At 47.9% G+C, this 15,620-nt stretch overlaps 6 protein-coding genes across 6 annotated transcripts; 4 read left to right on the forward strand and 2 right to left on the reverse strand.

Moving 5' to 3' along the window:
- Positions 1 to 273: 273 nt before the first annotated feature.
- Positions 274 to 2,014, forward strand: PFICI_13446 (uncharacterized protein; the record flags this gene model as incomplete). The annotated part of the gene is made up of 4 exons (XM_007842027.1): positions 274 to 443; positions 522 to 888; positions 945 to 1,555; positions 1,609 to 2,014. The coding sequence occupies 4 exons, from the start codon at positions 274 to 276 to the stop codon at positions 2,012 to 2,014; spliced, it is 1,554 nt and encodes a 517-aa protein (XP_007840218.1).
- Positions 2,015 to 3,329: 1,315 nt separating this feature from the next.
- On the forward strand, positions 3,330 to 3,596 carry PFICI_13447 (uncharacterized protein; the record flags this gene model as incomplete). The annotated part of the gene is made up of 1 exon (XM_007842028.1): positions 3,330 to 3,596. The coding sequence occupies one exon, from the start codon at positions 3,330 to 3,332 to the stop codon at positions 3,594 to 3,596; it is 267 nt and encodes an 88-aa protein (XP_007840219.1).
- A 760-nt stretch (positions 3,597 to 4,356) lies between these two features.
- Positions 4,357 to 5,459, reverse strand: PFICI_13448 (uncharacterized protein; the record flags this gene model as incomplete). Its single annotated transcript, XM_007842029.1, has 5 exons — positions 4,357 to 4,451; positions 4,507 to 4,742; positions 4,797 to 4,881; positions 4,934 to 5,003; positions 5,088 to 5,459. The coding sequence occupies 5 exons, from the start codon at positions 5,457 to 5,459 to the stop codon at positions 4,357 to 4,359; spliced, it is 858 nt and encodes a 285-aa protein (XP_007840220.1).
- Positions 5,460 to 6,690: 1,231 nt separating this feature from the next.
- PFICI_13449 (uncharacterized protein) lies at positions 6,691 to 8,325 on the reverse strand (the record flags this gene model as incomplete). Its single annotated transcript, XM_007842030.1, has 2 exons — positions 6,691 to 7,815; positions 7,891 to 8,325. 2 exons carry the CDS (start codon positions 8,323 to 8,325, stop codon positions 6,691 to 6,693), a joined length of 1,560 nt encoding a protein of 519 aa, XP_007840221.1.
- A 1,989-nt stretch (positions 8,326 to 10,314) lies between these two features.
- PFICI_13450 (uncharacterized protein) lies at positions 10,315 to 12,029 on the forward strand (the record flags this gene model as incomplete). Its single annotated transcript, XM_007842031.1, has 2 exons — positions 10,315 to 10,369; positions 10,456 to 12,029. The coding sequence occupies 2 exons, from the start codon at positions 10,315 to 10,317 to the stop codon at positions 12,027 to 12,029; spliced, it is 1,629 nt and encodes a 542-aa protein (XP_007840222.1).
- Positions 12,030 to 14,675: 2,646 nt separating this feature from the next.
- On the forward strand, positions 14,676 to 15,620 carry PFICI_13451 (uncharacterized protein; the record flags this gene model as incomplete). The annotated part of the gene is made up of 1 exon (XM_007842032.1): positions 14,676 to 15,620. One exon carries the CDS (start codon positions 14,676 to 14,678, stop codon positions 15,618 to 15,620), a length of 945 nt encoding a protein of 314 aa, XP_007840223.1.

A 15,620-nucleotide genomic window follows, 5' to 3' on the forward strand; every position in this document is an offset into this window, starting at 1 on the left:
GCTGGGTCCGATGTCTTGGTATTGGAGATGCGGCAAGATGGGGGTAAGATACAGAGGCTGGGGAAACGCGGGGAAAGGGGGGCGCCGGGTTAGGTGGAGGATATGGGGAAGATACCTGGTCGGCAAGCAGCCAAAAGGCCAAGATTCCGGAACTGTGGAGCGGAAGTAAGTACCCTGGATAGACCTTTAAAGAGGTCCCAAAGATATAACTCAGCTGCGTGATACATAATGTGTAGTCTCTTTCTACCGTCCTATATTCTAAGCAAGACGAAAATGGACACAAAATCTGACTCGCAGCATGTTGAAACCATGCAGCCAGCAGTGGCTAAAAGGCGTTGTACCTGGCAAGTCATCTTGTTTTCCATGCTTGCCAACATTGGCCCCTTGATGTTTGGGTATAATCTCGTCATTATTGGTGCAGTCACTGCATTACCTACTTTTCAGTGAGTGATATGCCACGTACCCTGTTCATGAAAAAAGTACCATGAGCCGAGTTGACAATAGCCTTGCACATAACCCAGACATGACTATGGACAACCGAACGCTGCCGGGAAATACACGCTTCCTGCCTTGTGGGTGGGTCTTTGGGCTGGTTTAGTCCAGCTTGGTGTGAGTGGTGGCTCAGTCATTGCTGGTTGGTTTCAAGATCGCTTCGGACGTCGGCCATCTTTCCTCCTAGGCGGCTTGCTTGGTGCTGCTGGGACTGCCATATCCTATAGCTCGGCCTTTCCGAGCGACACTGACCATCGGCGTATCATGTTCCTCCTTGCAAAGATTATCATTGGAATTGCATGTGGCATACTGCTCTCGACATGCCAGACCTATATTTCAGAAATCGCACCGATAGGTGTTCGAGCCATTGTTCTTGGATTTTATGCCTTCAATATCGTAAGTTTATAACTTGGAGGTATTTTCAGCTTTGAGAAGCTAACCATTATCGAAAGTCTGTTGGTCATTTATTCGCAACTGTCGCGGTATTCACGCAAACGCAAAATCAAACATCGAGCGCCTATCAAGTACCCTTTGCAACACAATGGGCATTTGCTGCTTTTGCTGTCATTTTGGTCTTCATACTTCCCGAAAGTCCCGTCTGGTTGTTGCTACAAGAACGGTACGACGAGGCTCATCAAGTGATTAAAAGACTAGGCGAAAAGAACAGCGAACAAGTACTTCAAGGCATGCAAGCAACGTTGATAAACGAGAGAGCAACCGAGGCTCACGGTTCAGAGAATCCGACGTACAAGGAGTGTTTCCAAGGCACAAACCTTCGCCGAACCCGTATTATCATCATCCTCAATCTTATCCAGCAATTTGTAGGCATTGCCATTGTGACGAATGGCGCCTATTTCTTGACCGTGGCTGGTATGAGCAGCACCAATGCTCTTATGGTCAACCTAATCGGCATAGCCTCCAGCATTGTGGCAAATATGGCTTCATGGTGGACGGTCTCCAAATTCGGTCGACGTACCATGACACTGATCAGCATCGGCCTTGACTTTTTGGCTTGGGTGTCAATGGGTATCGCCGGGTGCTTCTCATCTTCTGCGGCAAAATGGTGAGTCTAAACTATTCCCTTCACAATCCAATCATCCCCTGACAAGACAACAGGTACGTCGGTGTTGCACTTCTTCTTTTCGGATTCTTCAATAGTCTTGGTGTGGCTAGCGCGATTCCCGTCATCAGCGCTGAGATCTCAACGGTTCGACTTCGTTCAAAGAGCCAAGGCATTGGCCTCACGGCTCAATGCATTGGTGCTTGGGCTTTCAATTTCTTTGCCCCTTACCTCTACAACAGTGATCAGGCCAACTGGGGAGGCAAAATCGGATTCTTTTTTGCCGGATTATCTACAATAGCCTTTGCAGTCACATGGTGGGATGTGCCCGAGACATTGGGAAGATCGTTTGCACAATTGGATGAATTATTTGGGGAAAACATTCCGGCTCGAAAGTTCAAGAAAACGCAGCTTTCCGTTGAGCCGAGTCAGGACACAAAGCTTGGAGCGGAGATGTTTTGATGTAACAAGGCGCTTATAGAACCTGACAGAAATGGATTGCCTCGCAGCATATTACTCGGTACAGAATAATGGACGCAAAGTTCAGTCCCGGCCTGAATATTATAACACGGACTGTTCACAGCTCGAATAGATAATATGCACATTTAGTCAGCTTTTAAATTGTTCCCTTTGCCAAAAGCGGAAGCTCCGTTTTTAAGATTAGGCTAGGCGCATATTCATCGCAAGGCAACAGAACTACCAACACGCCACAAACACAATCACTGGTTGCAGCTGAATTTGACTTCAGCATGAAGCATCGGGAACAAAGTTTACCGGCTTGTAGCCGTCAGTCGCGTCTGTTCTGTCATATTTCAACCGAAAGCATGTGCTATGTGCTATAGCCTTGGTTAGATAGCCCTCGTTCGAGCGGTGAAAAGCATGATCTTTTCCCGTCCTTTTTCCAAAGGCCTAGATTGCTGAATCGTCGAGGGGCAGTGCATCACGAAAGTTTATGCGGCCAATCAACGAATCCAGCCTTCCAATCATTTGCAGCAACTTCAACCATGTCTGTCTTGTAGCTGTTCACTGGCTTTGGGACGTAGCTCCGGAAGTGCGGACTTCCTCGTCTTCAAACTTTGTACTTGTGCCCTGCCTTCGTTGTGGTGTGAACGTTCTACCATTACTGAGAAAGGAATCACTTACCGAATACCGTTGAACCTTTTGAAATCATGCGATTTTTGGCAGTTGATGAGCTGAATATTTGAGCTGCAAGAAAATGTAGCACTGGATATCCTTGATGGATCACATGAAATCTCGTGAAACTCCAATCGCCAAAAAGCCCCCTCTTTGACGCTAGACTATTCATTCAAGTAGTGTGGACTCTTTGTTAGTCTAGTAAAGCCCAGGAAGCAACGTAAATTAGGCAGTTCTAACAATTGCTTAGCCCTACCAATGAATGTAAGTACCAAGCAAGCCATTATTTGGACGGAAGTACTACTAAATAGCCTCCCATACCGGTATAACGCACGGAAAAACTTTCATTGATGGAGGGATCGGCATTTTATGCCTTAAGTAAATTCATGGGAAACCATATATCTCAGCCACACAAAATCTATATTTACACGTTAATGGTTCCTCACTATAATGAAATCGTCACATTTTATTTGGACATATGGGTAAAGCAACTATATATATAAGCACCGTTTATTTGATTATCACAGATTGACTGGAATTTCTTTATGCTTTCTTCTTATTATTATTAAAAATCAATTGTCGTTGAATTTCACCTCTCAATTTATCGGTCACACCAAAAGAACACGAACATTAATCTCACAAGATGCCAGCAAACAACCCTATTCAAGCCAAGACTCAGGCATGGAAACGACACTGGCCTCCAGTAGCATCAGATGGAGACATTCATCTTCAGGACCTACAAGATGTTGCTACCGATGGTATGCCAGATGGTGGAGGCAGATCAGAAATTCACTGTGCAGGTATGGCTGGTGGAGCCAATCCAGAAGATCACCGTGAGCAGGCTCTCGTGAACAACATGGTCGAGGGCAGCGAGGATGGATATGACGGAGATAAAGAAGGTGCCAATTGATATGAACAACTCATAGGCAGGATTATGCAGGGGATCTGGGGAGATGATGGATGAGAGATATTGAAGCGCCTTACAATAGTTCTTGGAGTTGCAAGATGGCATCCGTGTTGGAGATTTGTAGGAAAAGCTCGCGCCCTGGATTGACCAATTTTGAAGAGTGTTTCGCTCAAGTACCATCGTTTATCAATACACAAAAGAGGACCCGTCTACTGGGTGGCCTTTGAAATTTGCCACTCCATGAATGTGCTCTGCTTTCTCACGTGTTTGATGATTCTAAGTTGTGACTGAGTAAACATTTGAACATGCTCTTTAACAAAAGGCAACGAAAAAATTGGGTTACAATGGTACTTTGACTGTTTGATATAATACCACATCAATATATCAACCATCGGGCGTTCACAGCCACCATAGTTCATTTGCTACAGAAACCCCTTCTTACACACACATGGAGTGTCAATTTACAACAATTGTGTAGTCCGGCAATTTGATCCAACGATCAATCATAATACCTACGTAATATTTTTCAAGTATATGGTGAGGTTCATTCCTGCGTCTGTTATGTATTATGATTTATTGGGCATCTAGTATTCTTGACTGGTGTTCGCCACGGTATTATACGAAACAATGATTCAATTGATTTGCTAATCACCTTGATATTTATGAATTACCGTGGTTGAGTTATTTGCTCGTTAGATTATTGGCTAATAAACTACTGTGTAGTATAATTGCAAACTGTGCCATGCCGCCAACGACGAGAGAATTACTCAAAATATATCAGTGCTCTAAGTTCAATGCTTATTCTTGGTGCCGCCGCCTTGCTAGTCAAAGGGTTGAAGAAGCTTGCGTGTGGTGTCCCTTGTTTATTCATTAGCGGCCGATATTTGTAAAGGCGACCTTGAATAAGACTTACCTCCACCGCCTTCAAGCTCTGAATCGAATTGGTGAAACAAAATCACCTCATCATCTTGCAAGTCTTGGAAGTAATACCATTCATGGCGAGGATTGTGATAGAGTCTTGCGTGCTCTGTAAACCCAGATTTAAATACTAAATCTTCGCCCACAATATCCATGTCATAATCCACAGTGCGTCTGTCGCAAAAGGCAAGCGGCCAGTCATTGCCTGGGCCTTGAATAGATTTCCATAAACTGAGACGGATTAGACATTAAAGGTATATACACTGTAGACAGGATTATTCTTACTTGACCATGAGGAGTCGTGGATATTGTTCCGCCGATGCTTTAAAGATTCTGTGACTGAAATCGAATGCTGAGTTCTCTGTATAATCTGCTACCATGTTAGGTTAAATATCCCCCACAAAGAAAGACGCTGTGCATACCGATATGGACAATATTTGCGGGTGCCAGACCGCCAGTCGCGTTACGGGCTTTATGGTCACGCCTACGAATCTAATAAAGAAAGAGTCATATTAGCAGTGGCCAAGCATTGTGGTGCGCATTAGGGAAAAGAAGGGGTAACATTTGCAATCGTACCCCATGCTCTAATATTTCGATCTTTGCGGCTTCGGGAAATGTATTGTTAAGCAATTTCTTGACTTCGGGATAGAACCACTCCTCAACTTTTACCGAATCCTCAAAATCGCGACGACTTAGTTGAGACTGAAGTGTTTTCACACTGAAGCCGAATTTTTCAAGGCTGCCAGGGGTCTGAATAGTTCTGAAGTTTTTGATGAAGATGGGCTGTGTGTCATGGGAGGTGTTTGTCCAAGGGAAGAGGCCCCCAGTATTATAGTTGACGCGATATGGTTTCTCATATCTGTGCTTGGGATCAATCTTGAGATAGGAGACTTCACTCGTAATGACCTCGTCTTCTTGAGAGGAAACAACATGATTAATCGATGCCATGATGTAAGTCACGGTTGTAAGGCTGGATTTTTTTCAAAGGTATAGTGATGATGATGATTGTTTTTGCTTCTATCATGACTGAAGCGATTCTCGATTCTTGTAGTCGCCTAATAGAGGCAATCAATTCTATAACTATCCATACACCTCATAGTTACATCGCTGGTGAAATAGAAAACATGAAGCTCCCGCGGACGACGTATCCGTGCCTAGTTGCACCGCCCAAAGCGCCCGGTCAGGTTACATTTACGACTACTACGTCGCAGGTTATAAATTGAAGAAGGAGAACGATGATGCACAGCCTGTTGCTCCCTCCGCCATTTACTACAATAACCAGAGAAAACTGCAAAGGAAAGCATGATTATGAAACGAGAACGGAGGCTCCGTCTCCAGAGTCATGTCGAAAGTGAAGCTATCGTATGAGTTCCTAGTCTTTAGTTTCGTGCTTGCAAGCATGCGCCCCCGGACGATGGGGATCCCGAAGAATTCTAGCGTCCATTCAAGCTTCCAGGCGGCGCGGCTACTGGTCGCCCCGACCCCCTAACAGCACAGCCAGACACCAAATTGCTACTTGTTGTATTCCGTACACATCTACCTAACATCAACAGGAACTGAATTTTCTACACGGTCGATTTGAATCTTGAGATTGATGTTGTAACCAACGTTGTATGCAGTCTCGTGGAGCACCCGGCAACGTTTCTAGGAAAGAGGTGCGACCCACCTAGCACCGCTATTCATGGTTGGTAGGTCGTGGTATGTCACCATACAAGATCCTGTCGTATCAAATCCAAAGGTGGTGCGGATGGATGCATTCAGGAAATCGAATTTCTCTGCATACGAAGACATGACCATTGTCACAGCGAAAAACGGCACATGGTTTCTTACTTCCCACGAACGACACTCATTATGAGAAAGAAGTCGAAAATTTTTCGGGTTGCCAATATTGCGGCAGGGCTGAGTTTGATCCCACAAAGCCCGGGAAAAAAAAATTACTTCGGCGACCTCGATATGTACAAGATCACGGTACAAGATGGCGGCTCGCTGCATGCCAAATTGCTTGCATATGCGGCCTAGCTAACTTACCTTACTTGGAGTAGAAAATGGACCGACGAAGCAAGTTATCATCTATGGGCACTTGAAGATAGGGGGCGAACCACAGGAAGCTTGAATGTTTAAACAAGGGAAAATATTGGAAATTTATCTGCTCCAATGCATTCGCTTTATTCACCAATGCCTAGTCAAGCAGTTTGCCATCATAAGCTGGTGGTGGCTCGTCCCGCTCGCCAACTGGCTTCAACACGACGCAGAACCCTTTCTGGTGGAAGATACCATAGCAATGGCTTGTCCACGGCTTATGCGGGTTCGCAATGGTAACGTCAAAATTGCGCAACAACTCAAAAATCACCTTTGGTATCTCCATCATGGCCATGCCCATCCCGAGACACTTTGTCGCACCATGTCCAAAGATCAATGAATGGCATGCATGCATCTCTCTCAACCTGTCCTCATCCGCGGCAATCCACCTCTCGGGCCTGAAGAGCTTAGCGTCATCACCATAAACTTCAGTATTCAGCTGCGTGCCCCATCCGTTGAAGCCGACGAACGTGCCGGCGGGGAGATGAAAGCCACCCAACGTGTCTCCACCGGCGGGAACAACGCGCTCGCGCAGCTGGGACAGGGGAGGGTGTTTGCGCAGGCCCTCCAGGACGACGGCCTGTAGATAGACCAGCTGCTTTGCCTCGGCGTCCCGGATCGGTGTCGATATCTTTCCTTCTTGGAGCGCGGTGCGGATTTCCGATCGCAGGGCGGCGTAGACCTGGGGGTTACTGGCAATGCAGAGCAGCGTGCTCTGTACACTTGTCGACGTCGTGTCGGATCCGCCTGCCAGCGTGACAATGACCTCGGAGTCGATCTGCTCAGTCGGCATGCCGCGGCCGATGAGCGCGCTCACCAGGTCGTCTCTCTTGTCCTCTGACCGGCCTGCGGCAACTTTGTGGACAAGGCCCATTACCCGCCCGACACCGTGAGAGTCGGTCACTTTGGGGAATATGGCCCTCTTCAGGAATGGGATTCGCGACAGAGAAAATAGCAACGTGCAGAGTTCGGTGAACACAGAGAAATATTGTGCAACCTGATTCCCTATTTCGATAGTTTCGAGAAGTCCAAACATGTCTTGATCATTTCGAACGCAGCCGACGGCATCGCCGAGGCAAACGCGTGTAATAATATCCACGGTGAGGAATTGGATCTTTTGACCAATGTCGATTACCTGGGAGGAGGAACGGCGGAGGGAATCGATCCATACAAGAACTTGCTCGTCCATCATGGGCTCAATTGTCGCCAGTGAACGACCGGCAAACTTGAGATGTTCAGGTCAGTGTTCGCAAAAACAAATCTATCGAAATCTGGAAGGAAAAAGGGAAATGAAACGTACACTAGGCGCCAATTTGGCTCTTGTCGAGGAGTGTTTCTTCCCATCCTTCTCACTGACAATATTCGAAATCTCAGGATCCATTCTTAGCGAGTCAAAGGCCGAGCTGCGACTATACCCGCTCCGTGCGGCCAGGACACGCCGCGTGATGGATGGGTCATCAGTCACGACATGGTTCGGGCCTATACGAGCCATGCGCCCGTATCTGTTGTTCGTCTCGGTCCAGATCTCGTGACTTCGGCCGGTCGAGATGGCTTTGGCAATCCAGAGACGCGACCATTTGGCGAATCGTGGACCGGGAATCCGGGATAGTGAGGACCTTTGTACTCGAATCACTCGCGCCCATATGTGCACCTGGAGGATAACGACAAAGACAAAGATGCAGTACGAAAAGATACAGTGGCCCATGAAGCTAGATAGGACATTTGAGACCGCCATGGCTGGCGCTTCTGGAGGCAAAATTGTACTTCTCGCTCCGATATCAGCATAATGACTATATTCGGCGTCTCTGGGCTACTTATACAAGTAGTTCGATACACTCGGAAGGTACCTTGGAAAGACTGCGTAGTCCTCCCATTGATAAAAGTGAGCCATGATATGACAGGCGGACACGCGATACCATTTGCCTGATGCCTACCACATCAGCTTACGCCGTAAATCCTTTTGCGAGACCGAAATCACGCATGTAAAGAAGTCGGTGCACGCCTACGCTGACAACATTGCCTCGTAACTTGTTCTCGACCCTTTTCAAAGTCTAGAAATCACGGGAATAGTTTTATTGTCATTCTCTGCAGTCTTACACGGCCTCGCTTTAAAGGAACTATATGATGTGAGATACATGACTAGTATTGAGTGGAAACGTTATCGTGATTTTGGCACGCCTGGAAATCTGGATCCGCTTCTGGTTGACCTGAAAAGATTAAAGTCCGGTGAAGAGTGTGATTGAGATACATGACGGATAACGAATCCATCAATTGCGGCACACTTACTATTTAAAGGGCGTTGTCCTGTCAGCACAACATGTTTACCTGCATGCCCACAGTCCTCCAACGGCAGCTCTTAGGTGAGCATGCCATATCTGAACGTGTGCCATCCCACCAAAACGTGATGCTCCCCTACTCATTAGTGCGGAGAGTTTGCAACAGAGGAGCGATCCCGATACCGAATCTGTATAAATCCATGGAAATGTGCGATATTATCGAAGTTGAAAAGGCGCATTACCTAAATAGTCCTGGCTTTGGCCTGTGAATCCTCTAGGACGGGGTGTGGTTCATGGCACGTGGCAATCATGCAATCAATCTAGCTCCCAGGATTCCCACCCCCCACAACGAAAGACGACTCGAGCGACAAAGCGATAAGGGATGGCCGGCACAAGGGATAAGTCCACAGACTCGGGAGCAAAGCAGCCAGATGGAATGTACGTGAACCCTTGCAGATTGACAGTCTCCCGTAATCTGATCAACTTTGCATACGCACAACCCGAAAGCATATTGGTCAGTGGAATCGCCGAGCTCATCATGTCTGCATTAATGTGCTTTAGCATAACGAAGCTATTTACGTCTCAAGATTCACACAGACCTAAACAACCCTGGATGTCCCGGGTCCGGAGCCTGAGTCTGCGGGGTGGGGGGCCCGGTCGTATGGTAGTAGTGAGTGATAAGGTACTACTGTGGACTGGCCTTGTAGGTGTCGAAGTGAAATTTACTCGGCCGGCTCAAATACACCAATTTTCTATGCGATACGTACCTGGGTACAATACATTACATATCCTATGTTTGACAGCTCAATTTTAGTCTAAAAGGGACCCGTGCATTGACGGGTCGGCCCAGAGGTCTTACATGCCCAGGTGCCATGATGTTAATGACCATTGATTGATCAGAGGGCCGAGGCAACTCTCTGCAGTTGGGGATATTCACCTAAAACGGCGACAATTTTGTGGATTCGAGCCCCAAATTCGGCCGGCCACTCAGACTAAAGCCGCGCTGCTTGACAACACCTTACAATGATTGTTGTTTTTCACAACGCAGAGCCCGCATGTTATGCATGATACATATTCCAAACGCCGGTGTTGAGACACATTACTAATAGAAATCCTTGCCAAGGCCTTTCTCCCAAGTCTCGTTGGAACGTAGCACAAATTATTGTGCAGTACAGTCCAGTGTGTGAGGCTCGGTGCCAATTTTCCGAATAGAGGAGAGGGGTTGCTGAACTGTCCAGACGGAAAGGCGCACTGCAGACAGACAACAGTGAGTTTTTGGTTCGAGATAGCGTCTGTTTACTCTACCATGAGCCACCAAAAATTCGAATCCACAGTATCACTAGCGCTCACAGGGGGCTTAGTATATGCTTTCATCGCACCTTTCGCAAGAAGTAACCTGCCTGGATTAAACAAGAATATCCGTCCCATCACCCACCAATTGCCCCGCCATGACTAAACCACTGCCAATTCGTCAGCGTGCATACGCACCAAAAACCCGCGCAGGTACGTTGGCTGGCACTGCCTACCTACTTTGAGGGGCTCCAATCACTTGAGATCTTTCCTTGGAGACTGATCAGCGACACAAACAGGTTGTGTCGGGTGCAAGACCCGGAGACGGAAATGCGACGAAGCCAAGCCACAATGCGAGGGCTGCCGCCGTCGCCGCCTGGTCTGTGTCTACGGGCCGAGCCGGGCTCAGCTTAGAGACACGACGAAGCAGCTAGTCAACATTCAGCCAATGCCAACCAGAGAGCTACAACTGTACCACGAGCCCTCGCGATCTGTCTTTGCAAAGCTTTCATCTGCCGAAGTCCCATATCTTGACTACTTTGTCCGTAAACTCGTACATCGCCTATCTTTCCCCGGTCTGGGCAATACCGGCCTCGTCCAATTCTTATCTCAAACCGCGCTACAGCAGTGTGAGCATAATGAGCATATTCTCCACGCTGTGGTGGGCATAGGTGCTCTGGCCTACTTCCGACAATCCAAGTCTACCAATGTGCCCCTATACCAACATCGCCTATCGGGGTGTCTGGAGAACGAACACTATCGCCGTGCCGTGAAGCACTACGGCCAAGCCATCGCCAGCACGCGCAGCTTGATGCAAGATGATGCCAGCAGACAGCCCTGGCTGGTACTAATTACATGCGTTCTTTTCGTCCTATTTGAGCAGCTGCAGGACAATACTGATGCCATCGACAAGCTGACGGCATCCGTGATCAAATTCCTCAATTCTCCCACCCGGGGAAGTCTCGCCAGCGGCGACCTGCTAGCAGCCGCTGTAGATGATACGGGCGTTGCAGAAGCCGAGCATTTCATTTGCAACAATGTGGTCAATAATAGCATGTTCTCCCCCATGTATCCACAGTGCCGCAAACACCTTCATGACCTGTCCATCCTGTCCCCGCAAATGGCTGCCATAGTAGGTCCCGAGAAGAGTGTAGCCGAATTTGTTTCCGGGTGGTTCAGGGTTGGGACCGTCATGGTTTCACCATCCTTATCATTTGCCCAAGATCTCACCATGCCCCGCGAAACGGTGATTGCCATCATGAGCGCATGGGAACAAGAGACTCAGAGGCGACTGTTATCGGATCCGAAACCTACCGGCCACTCGGCATTCCTGCTCCGCTACGTTGGTATTGCCTGCAAAGCCGTGACCCAGAGCCCACCAAGGGGGCCCGCAGACCGAGATTTGTCTGTCGGTGGGCACGAAATCATGGAAATGATGCAACTAATCGAGGACGAATTTGAAGCAAATCGTCCAACCTTGACCCTGGAGGATTCCGAACTCATTGGCGAAGGATCCTACGATGTCACCCTCCCGGGTTTGTTTATTGCCGCGCGAGACATGTCATCGTATCCTGTGCGTCTTAGGGCATTGAATATCTGCCGGCGGATACTGCGGCCTTCGTCTTCTTGGAGCAACAAGGCTATTTACCTTGGCCTTTGTGCCTTGGTCGAAATAGAAGGGGCAGGGCAGACACAAGAAGGGGCAACCGAATCTCAGTTGGGGGAACAATATAATTGGACTGAAGGCTATTGGAACGAGGACTATACCAAGCTGCATGTTGTACTCCAAGCCGTGACACCACCAGGGGATCTCGGCCACACACCCAGACGCAGACACCTGATTGTTTCGCCTCAAGCCTATGGTCTGGCTTGACGATGTGCCACTTTGTATCTGGTCAAGTGCGGCTACTAGTGGGACGAGATTCTTGTTTGTACAGGAATGACTTTCGTTCCTCTCAGTGTGCATGCTAGCTTTTGCATTGGGAAAGATATATTTAGTACTTCCACTTCCTCAACGCAGTCGAATCATGAGATGAGCTTTGAAGAATATGGCTTGCAGGCAGCGACGCCACTACTGAAGGTAAGTAAGTCTTGGTCAACATGTCTCACGAATATCTGGAGCTTGGGAAGGCCGCGGGAATAGTAATCAAACGAAGGAAAAAAAAAATTAAAGGTTGAACAGATGAGTAATATCACGACATGAATATTGTAGAAGCAGTTTCGTATTTATAACTCAACAAAGTCCGAACAGCTTTGATCCAGTGGAGCGAATGAGTGCGAGCTTGGCCATAGTCGGAACGAGGATATTTCAATCATGCGATTTAGGCGACAGAGGACACTTGGGCCAAGAGCTCCAGCGTACGGTCTACCAATGAGAGGTAGCTTGAAGAGTAGTGAACTATCAGGTGCTCCATCCCATTACGTATACAACAACCCGTCCAATAACAATGAGTCGGAGATATTTTGCGTTTCCGGGGTTTGATTCGGGGTCGACATGGACGACACGGCGTATAGCCAGCCAATCAGCGGAAAGCAAGCCCGATGTGACAGTGTGGAGGTGTTGCGATTCCATGGTTTCGTCAGCTCTTGAGGTCTGTGTTCAACACGAAACGGAACATTTCTATACATTTTCTCCTTATCTATGCACATTTCTGTTTTCAACTATCCTGAGTTCATCATTTTTTTTCCTTTCCTCTACGAAACCCTTTGCATTTCATGCGTGCCTGCCAATGAATACTTAGCTGCAGAATTGCATCATCGCATGATCGCACTTTTGTATGTACGCTTGGTTTTCCAGTCTTAGATATTCCGAGCATGCATATAACATTGTGACGCCGATATATATATATATATATATATATATATGGGAAATGCATGCGGGTATCCCGAATGACTGAATGTGTATAGTCCGACTCGCTTAGCATGGTAGGTTTTGATGATTGTCCCTTGCAATGGACCCGCCCGCCATTAATTGGTCCGCCTTACGCCTCCAGTCAACCCCCTGGCTCCCGATTGCAACCTTGAATATGTATGTTCCGACCAAGGAAAAAAGAAGATAATGACTGCACGTGGGTGCGGGAATACACGTGCTGGGATCCCCGCCTACCTTTTGGGTTACACCTGCTTGAAGTTCAATCCCTGGCATGTAACGTATCCGTAATAGCAAATCGTGGTCGGGGCTTTACTTCCTTACCCGTCATGATAGCTTTCGGGCTTTGCAAAGAAGTCTAGCAACATACTTGCATTTTTCAAAGTATTCAAGGTATGACAGCCAAAACATCAAAGAAGTTCAGAGATGCTCTACATAAGCCGGTTTGACGGAGTTACTGGTTAGGTAGGAAGTGCTTTACTGTCTTATTGAATATAAAGATGTATTGAATCACCAGACAGATAGTGATTATATTTGTGCTCGCCATTCAATCACTACAAATTCAATTCATATTCTGTCATCGGAGCCCTTCCGTTTTCACAAACGCACATATAGTCATATATACAAGTGCAGCTTGCCATTGTCACCATGCGTTTCACTAGTACTGGTATGTAACTTGCCCATGAACACACATATCTCCTGACCGTCAGCTAACCCGACTATCCCCTTGCCCATAGTCAGCTCCTTGCTGCCTTTACCCCTGCTTACCCTTGCCGTGCCACACAAGGAAAGCCAACCAGATCGTTTAGCCCGGAGTCGTTCGCCTAGGGGCCATTGGGAATCTGGGATGCTGCGGCGGGTACAACATTGATCGGAGCTGTGGTGGCCACAGCAAGTCCTCCAATGAAAAATATTTGGGTTATCAAAATATCTATCAGTTCGCCAAATTATCAGGCAAAGGGGCTAGAAAAGATGAATCGCCAGTATTTTATTATCATCTGAATATGGCAATCACGGACGGGAAAATATCATTCACAAGGACGGGGGGGGGGGGGGGGGGGGTAAGTGGAGCTTTGATACTCCAAAATGACACAGACTTTACTGCCCTTTAAAATCAATAAGTGACTATGGGCCCGTGATCACATCGCGTGATGGATGCCGGGTATGGAGAGCCAAGCAGTCCCGGGAATGACCAGGTTGGCCCGGAACCGGACTGCACCATCACGGACCCCCCCACAAGAACTCATCGGGACCTGCTACGCCTGTGCAGATGTCTCCGGTGATACGGCCCAGTTTGATGACGGAGACGGCCGTGTGCGTATTTGTTTCAGTGCCCCGGCCATAACGCTAGGCTGTGCCGCACAATGTAGAAATCTGACTGCATAATCGCTCACCCCTCGTAAGCAATCACGCAATTTTCGAACCAACGAGAGCATTCGCAGTCTTGTTTACTAGTGGAAAACATCACATAAAACCCATCATTGGCTAAAGTGACCCACATGTACCAGTTTGTCGCTTGAATGACGGTGCATTTCAGATCAGGACTATTGGGATAATTGCTCGGCTGGTGCACGATTCTTTGAAATTTTCTCCTCCGCTCCTATCGTTGCATGCAATATTGCAAAGCTCTTCATTAGCCATCACCTTAGTATGACCTCCTCAGCGCTCCCCTCAAACGGCGAGCTCGTCAATATTGGCACGCATTCTTTGGCGCTTTACACTCATGGCCCAGCTCCAACCAGCCCAAATGATCCCGTCGCGATATTTATATCAGGCGTCGCTAGCGATGCTCTAAACTGGCAAGCGGTGGTTCGCCTTCTCGGTACATCGGTACGAAACTACACCTACGACCGCTCTGGGTTTCGCAATTCAGACGCCTCGCCGCTCGCCCCCTCGGCGGAAAATGTGGCTTTGGAGCTCTCTCTTCTCATTGAAAAGGCCCCCATTCCGAACCCTTTGATCCTGGTCGGGCACTCGTGGGCCGGCGTGCTCATACACGAGTACATTGCCCTCAAGGGCACAGACCAAATCGCCGGTCTTGTGCTCGTGGACGCCAACCATGAGACGTCGCCACTGGTCATGAACGTAAATGATCCGATTCTCTGGAATGTCATCGCCGCAAATGTGGACCCCTACATTGGCTGGGGCTTGGAGACAAATCACAAGTTTACGCAGGCAGAGTGGGATGCGTTCAAGGTTGTGAAAACAAAGGATAAACACAAGCTGGCTGTCCAAAAAGAGGATGAGAACTACATGCCAAGTTTCGAGAAACTGCGGGAAAAGCAACTGAGTAAGAAGCAGCCGCTTCTCGGAAACAAACCAGTCTACGTGATTGGGGGTACGCGAAGCAGAGATTGGAGTGGTTTGTATAACGCGGGTGTAGCAATTGAAAACGGAACCGAGGAGGAGAGGAGCTATGTAAGAGAGCTGATCAAGACGATCGATGCGAAGAATGAGGGTATCATGAAGGAGTTCTTAAAACTCTCCACAAGGAGTGAGCTTGTCTTTGCTACTGAGAGTGGCCACTTTGTGCAAATCACTCAGCCGGAAATCGTCGTTGGTGGGATAGAATGGGCCATCGGTAACCTTTCATAA

Source organism: Pestalotiopsis fici (assembly GCF_000516985.1).
Source record: "Pestalotiopsis fici W106-1 unplaced genomic scaffold PFICI_Scf_11, whole genome shotgun sequence".
NCBI classification, from domain to species: domain Eukaryota; kingdom Fungi; phylum Ascomycota; class Sordariomycetes; order Amphisphaeriales; family Sporocadaceae; genus Pestalotiopsis; species Pestalotiopsis fici.